The sequence below is a fragment of the Fomitiporia mediterranea genome (assembly GCF_000271605.1).
Source record: "Fomitiporia mediterranea MF3/22 unplaced genomic scaffold FOMMEscaffold_14, whole genome shotgun sequence".
In the NCBI taxonomy this organism is placed as follows: domain Eukaryota; kingdom Fungi; phylum Basidiomycota; class Agaricomycetes; order Hymenochaetales; family Hymenochaetaceae; genus Fomitiporia; species Fomitiporia mediterranea.
In genome coordinates this window covers 1136624-1143423 of record NW_006760399.1, presented here as the reverse complement: position 1 = coordinate 1143423, position 6800 = coordinate 1136624, and the positions used below count along the sequence as shown (strand labels likewise).

Genomic DNA, 6800 nt, shown 5'->3' with positions numbered 1-6800 from the left:
TTTGTTTCATTAACTGTGTGTCCTAACAAAAGCATAACAGGCTCACCAGCAATAGTTAGACCAAGAGATGGTACCCTTGATCTGCTAATTAAGTCTTGCCAACGTTTGTCTTGTTCCATCACTGTTTTCAATTGAAGTGCTATATAGTCAGTTCCCTGAACATGTGGATCTGTCTTGCTTGCACAAAAGTGGTTTTTGATCACCTCAACAAATAACATTATTTCGTGCTCTCCCCGAATGTCGCCATCCAAGCGTCTATCACTGGTTGAGTGTCTTTCACCAATATCAGATGCTGCCACTCTTACAGGACCTGCAAAGGTAGGCAGGATTCTGTTAAGAATAGGAATAGCTGCATCCCTCCTAAGATTCTCGTGATCATAGAAACAAGTCATCTCGTCTGCGAATTCGTCAACAGCTGTCTCAAAGCATGCAGCATCTTCCCTCGACAAGGTTGGGGCCTCTTTATCACCCTGATAGATATCTATGAAACGTCCAAATCCAGCATATAGTAATGCAATAGGAGGCACATCGGTATCTGGGCAGGGTCTGTCATCCAAGATCCTCTGATCAGTCTCTTGATTTTTTTTGTATACCGATGGTGTAGCAAACGTCGATGGTGCCATGGTAGCGAATTTGGAGCGCTTCAAAGTTTTGAATGCGCTTTCTGCGCTAGGACGTGAGCGTTTGGCCGGAACAACTGCACATGTAGATTAGTCAAACTTGCGAGGAACCAGCTAATCTAGTAGATGGAAATGGATGGCTCACCGGACTCCTGCACAACAAACACCAGATGGACCGTGTCCATGTCCATTTCGCCTTCCGTGATAATGCCCTGAACTGTCGCCCCTCCACCAAGACGTCTCCAATTGCTATAATTGCCCTCCACGTATTCAAACATCTGTTCGTCTGATTCCTCGATTTTGAAGTCTAAAGGCTGTGATAATGTCAATGTAGTAGACTGTCAGCCACATAACGAATGTAGCCTACTGCATATGGGATGAGGTCACGCATGGAAATCCTATTGCGTTCGAGTGTATCCTCCTTTGTGTAGATGGATCCTCGAACATGCATTATGCGATGTGTACGCTCCACATTAACTGTACCGAGTCCATATCCAGAGTAGTGAATAAAATAGTTCAGATCCAAGCTCATTGAGCAGAAAGAGGTTTATCACGTGTATCACTGAAGGTGAGATTTGTCATTTGTGATGCCTTGCTTACGTCATTACATTTTCTCACACATCACGTGCCAGTTACACACGAAGAAGCTACTTTTGCCCCTAGTTTACCATTCTTTTTCTGGTATTTCCGCAAGATAACAGATATTGAACTACAGCCTGTACAAGAATGCAGGATAGAGGGATTGATGCAAAGTGAGTAACAATCGGCAGTCTATTGACAACAGTGCATTGTTTGAGACACTCTCTGGTCAGTCAAGTGTTACTTGAGTATTACTCGACTACTGTGTGTCTGCGGAAATGATTATTCGTGAGAAGGGCGCGAGTTCTGTTGACAAAGTATAATTGTGAGATATGCACAATAAGATGCATATCGCATCGATAACTAGGATAGGTATTCTAATTTAGTACGCTTTTGGACTCGACTTGGAATAAGGACTGTGCAAGTCTCCATCACGATCAACCCTGCCAAGTTCCTGTATTAAAATTCAGAAGTGTATACCTCAGTCAGTCATAATTTCAACGATAGGTTGGAGGAAAAGAAACGAACGTTGATTCCATCACTCTCAAGGAATGTCTCCGTGTCTACTTTTATCGTAACTACGCGCGAAGCAGTCGGCTATAGTCGAGGCAATGTTTGGGAACCGGAACGTAACAAATGTGCATCCGAGAACCACATGGCTATGAGAGAAAATAGAAAGTGGATAAACAGAATCACACTTACACGAATGTGCGAAGAAACATCCGTCCTGTTATTCCGCATATCGTACAAATTATATTTCAATCCCGAGCCTTCATTACTCTTATCCCGTGGCACTGAGCGCGAATTCAAGCTGAAAAACAAAGTAAGAAGCTCGTGTGGCTAGATAGGTATCGGACAACGCGTACGACGCCAACACGGTATTCATATATACTACTCGCAGTTGTTAGACAGTTGGACCAGGACTCGAGAAATTGATAGACGACGTACATCGAGTTAGTAGGAAGGAAAACAACAGATACACAAAGGTATTAGGTGATGCATAACCGGTAACCAAACACACGATGGCACAGATCGCCGTCACGGCACCCGTGTTCAGCCCGAAAGCCATGAACTTATTTGCAATGCTGTCGTTCTGCTTGAAACCTGTCCTCGTCGTTTGGAAAAGATAAACGAGTGTTCCCGCGATGGCAGAGTTAACGACCGCCGTAATAATTTGGTCCACATGCATGAGAGTCGAGTTCAAGCGCAGGCTGTCGAACGTAGTAGAGGAGTGGCACTTGGCATAGTAGGCAATCGTACAAGCAAGCTGGCCAAGGGCGAGGACAATCATCACGGCCGTCAAGATGAGATTCTTGCTCACTGGGTACGACATTAATCCTCAGACGAAGTAGGACTTGGAATGAGAGCATACGACAATATATCCGATCAACAAATACTGATTGAGCGAGGATGGCAATGACTGCCGTAAGGATGATAGTATTCCGTAACGTGCTAAGTTTCAAACACGGGTTAAACTATATTTCCATTCAAAGATGGATCACCTTTGATAACTCACGGTTCAAGTACTGCGAGCTGACCTGCGACTGCGTAATGCGTTATTGCATATTTGTACGTCGAACAGAGGATGAACGCTTGGTGCACCGTGTTGAGTGCCCAAAGCGAAAACACCTGGAACCTCAGATAGTACGAATCATGACCACCGAATGTCTACAAATCGACAGAATTTAGTGTATCCATAGAGGTATATTATAATTGAGTGAGAAAGCTTACGTCAAAGAAATAATAGGTCTGCACGCTTCCGATACCATATAGACTTATGCACAAGGTTAATCGTAGGTACTTAGGTAGATAAGGTGAGGAATATACCCCATAGATAAACTAGGAGGGGCGAGTAACTCAGTAACTATACAAATGAAAAGATACGGAAGCTACATACACCGATCCGATCATCAAACACCCGAGCTATTGACATGGAAGATTAGTTGCCAGTCCAAGGAATGAGACTCGACAGAACGTTCGTACAGTGTCATGTACAGGGCCGACTGTCGTTGTACCACTCATGCTGTGCTACAAATTCTGCTTCCACCGACGGACAGGAGTCGAAGACAGATGGGGGGATAAGAAAGAAGAGGCAAAAAGAGTTTGAAACAGATCTTGCATGGCACTTATGTATCCGGCGGCCCGTAGTGCTATGTAAGATGAGGCTAAATGCAAGTCAGCGAAACAGAGTCACAGATAGACAGACAGAAACCAACATTTCAGGGTTCCTGAGCATTTTTTCCATTCGAAACGCGGAATTCGCTTGAGCTGGTGAACTTTTTTGCGGCGGTAGCCAGCCGAGCGACTTATACCGATCTCCACGTGTCGCAGGTAATTCCCACGACTACAATTTGCCCTAATTTGCTCTTTTTTCACTTTAATGCTTGGTATTTTCTAATAATCGACTACATAGAGGCAATTAGAGAAAGGGTTGACTTGGTGATCGGAAACGCGATCTCCACGGGTCCGACGGCGTTGCTATTCAGTTTTTTGTCGGATGGCCACTCACTTCCGAGGCATCTGATCCACACTGGTACCGTCGTTTTACCACGATGCTCGCAGCTATGAAATGAGCGGAGCAGACATGGATCATATCGCCGTCGAAAATCGCTCATGAAGAATTGTTCCTCCCGGAGAACGTGCACGATCATGATTAATTCAGCAATAGTGCTCAGACCACGAAAACTATATGCAACAGTGTAAGTGCCTACAGATAATTATCACCTTTTTTAATCCAGGCTTCCATGACATTCCTGCCTGATAAAAACTTCGTTCAGACTCGATAGATACCTTTGCTGCATGACCGTTCCTTGGACACGTTTCGTTTCATAGCGAGGGCACTTAAGGAGCACATTTTTAACAGCTATGGCGTGAGCTTGTTTATCTATTGACCATTGCTAATTTTATCATTGCGTGCGAATGATGAGGTACTTTTACCTTCGTACACTACCCATGACTAATGCCAATTTGTCTAGCTCTCGTTATCGCGACCGCCATAGAATAACTCGTCCAGCATGCCAGTCAAGTCCTTCAAGCTCTCAGACGGTAGGAAGATACCCTGGATCGCATTCGGAACAGGAACTGCACTGTACAAAAAGGACTGTGCCAATGCCTGTAAACTTGCACTATCCGTAGGATTCACACACCTCGACGCTGCGCAAATGTACGAAAACGAGGAAGGTGTAGGCGCTGCGATCGCATCGAACATAGTCTCGCGTGATTCATTGTACATCACAACAAAACTTCAAGCCATCCCAGCAGGGCAGACCGTGGAGCAAACGCTCAATGAGAGTCTGAAGAAACTTCAAACGTCTTACGTGGATTTGTTCCTCGTGCATGTTCCTACCCAGCACACGAGTCGAGAGGGCGGACTACAGCAAGTCTGGCGAGAAATGGTAGACGTCAAGGATAAAGGCCTTACGCGTAGTATCGGAGTCAGCAACTTCAATAAGGCGTATCTCAAAGAGGTTATCGACGTTGGGCTAGACAAACCTGCAGTGAATCAAGTTCGTAATCTATTTGTCTATTTGCTACACAGTTCTAAATTATTTTGAAATAGATCGAATATCATCCACTCGTTGCTAACCGCCTTGCTCCCCTCCTGGAATACTCTAAGGAACAAGGAATCATCACCGCCTCTTATGGGTCACTTTCTCCCATCCTCCCCTCGCGTACTACCAATGAGTCTCTCAAACCCGTCTTGTCAAAGTTCACCTCCGCACTAGACAAGATTGCTCAATCACGCGGTCCAACTGTAACACAGAGTCAGATCCTCTTCAAATGGCTCGAAGCACAGCAGGTCGTCGCAGTCACCACCTCTAGCAAGGAGTCTCGCTTGAAAGAATACTTACAGGCAGATGAATTAGCGGATCTTAGTGAAGAAGACAAGAAGGTGATCAGTGACGCAGTCGGTGACGCGCATTTCCGCGCATTCGTAAGTTGCCTTTATTAATCTATGAGGAATGTGCTCGAATTGATGATCTCACCCTCAGTCGGCGTTCTCTCACATGGATGATAATTAGGTGACCCGGGACGACTATAAACGGCATGACCTGGCCTGCGATAGAGACAGAAGATGTACGAACAAAAAATCAATTGTATCTTGATAATATATGTACAGTAAAGGGAAGGGAATCCAAATTGTGAAGCTAGGCAATGAACGATGAACACAGGAACACACATGCGCTGTATGTGCATGGAAGTAAAGTCATGACCACATGCGGGGACACATTCATTGGACTTCCTCGGAACAGGTTAAGGAACTGCTGCACTTCTCCTGTTATTTTCTTCTTGTCTCTTAGAAATGCATATGGATGACGCCTGCTTGGTTTCATACTTATATTCCGCAAGCTATCTATACAACTATAATTGTTATTTAATGAAATATCGATCTGGTCGAGTTGCTGATTCTTCAGAGTATTTATCTCGCTAAGTCGAACCCTTGCACGACTGGAGCCCAATCTTTTCGAACACATAAAATAGTAAACGCTATACATCAGGTTGGTAAACAAGCTCTCTTCCATACTCGTCGAGCATAATCGAGAGCATAATGGTACTTGACAGGACACACGTTAATCAACATATTGAGAAAGTAATCTCGACGAGCCAATATATTAATACATACCGACTTCTCAGCAGTTGAAACCCATTCTGAGGATTCGCGCCTTTGTACGTCCTTGATCGTCTTGGTCACATAGAGAGGATAGAACCTGCCCGTTGGTTGATTTCCGGCTTCATACGTACTGGAGCAACCAGAGATCTCCCATCCTGCTGAGAGTTTTGCAGGAGTACTTATGGCAGAGTCTGGACGAATGGGACCATCCTCAAGAAAAGCGAAAGAGACTTCTTCCTGTTCTGAAAAATCCATAATCTATCAGTCAGTCCCTTCAAGAGGAATAGAAAGAGAGGACATGCATACTTTCATGAGAATGGTACATGATGTACGATGGGGTAATGTCTACACAGGATACGATTTCCTTATTCTTCAGAAGAGAAGCACAAGCAGGGTTTGTCGAAAGCAAATAAAGCAGATTGTCAGGCAAGCGCTGCGTCCTCGGCCGATGGATGATAAGGGCAGCTCCGCCTTTCGTATTGAACTTTACTTGGACCTTAGTGGCCACGCGTGCAAGAGCAACTGTGTCTCTGAAAACAACAAGCTATACAGATGCATGTCAGGTAGGGAATGGGGGTCGGCATTTCTAAGGTAAGACGCGGCCGTTCCCACGGTAGATGCTGTGATGGCGGCACGCAATTTGTATGTTGAGAGTTTTCTTGTGGTTTTATACATGTATCTCCTCCCTCAATACATTATAAAAAAATAAATAAAAATCTTTAAAATTAATAAAACATGAATATCTAAAAGTTTGTGTGAGGAAATTTAAATAACTAGAAAATTGAGTGAGATACTGTAGGTACAGCACTTGTATCTCAGTAAATACTTAGAATTAAGGAAATTCCTCACACAAATCTTTAGATATTCATGTTTAAGGACTTATTATGACAAAAAAAAAAATTATTAATTACAAATTACAAGAAGAGAGATAAATATACAATACTACTTACTAAAAAATAAGAAAAAATGACACACATGACTGTATATAG

The 6800-nt window shown here is 43.9% G+C and overlaps 3 protein-coding genes across 3 annotated transcripts; 1 reads left to right on the top strand and 2 right to left on the bottom strand.

The window, feature by feature from the left end:
* Nucleotides 1–204: 204 nt before the first annotated feature.
* On the bottom strand, nucleotides 205–1152 carry FOMMEDRAFT_161252 (uncharacterized protein; the record flags this gene model as incomplete). The annotated part of the gene is made up of 4 exons (XM_007270810.1): nucleotides 205–255; nucleotides 306–697; nucleotides 766–934; nucleotides 988–1152. 4 exons carry the CDS (start codon nucleotides 1150–1152, stop codon nucleotides 205–207), a joined length of 777 nt encoding a protein of 258 aa, XP_007270872.1.
* Nucleotides 1153–1581: 429 nt separating this feature from the next.
* FOMMEDRAFT_170792 (uncharacterized protein) lies at nucleotides 1582–3244 on the bottom strand (the record flags this gene model as incomplete). The annotated part of the gene is made up of 11 exons (XM_007270809.1): nucleotides 3183–3244; nucleotides 3097–3122; nucleotides 3027–3038; nucleotides 2931–2973; nucleotides 2716–2867; nucleotides 2572–2651; nucleotides 2148–2519; nucleotides 2066–2090; nucleotides 1902–2010; nucleotides 1728–1796; nucleotides 1582–1653 (listed from the first exon to the last, which is right to left on the bottom strand). Exons 1-11 carry the CDS (start codon nucleotides 3219–3221, stop codon nucleotides 1582–1584), a joined length of 999 nt encoding a protein of 332 aa, XP_007270871.1. The 5' UTR covers nucleotides 3222–3244.
* Nucleotides 3245–4213: 969 nt separating this feature from the next.
* FOMMEDRAFT_113627 (Aldo/keto reductase) lies at nucleotides 4214–5259 on the top strand (the record flags this gene model as incomplete). Its single annotated transcript, XM_007270808.1, has 3 exons — nucleotides 4214–4705; nucleotides 4759–5133; nucleotides 5192–5259. The coding sequence occupies 3 exons, from the start codon at nucleotides 4214–4216 to the stop codon at nucleotides 5219–5221; spliced, it is 897 nt and encodes a 298-aa protein (XP_007270870.1). The 3' UTR covers nucleotides 5222–5259.
* Nucleotides 5260–6800: the final 1541 nt, after the last annotated feature.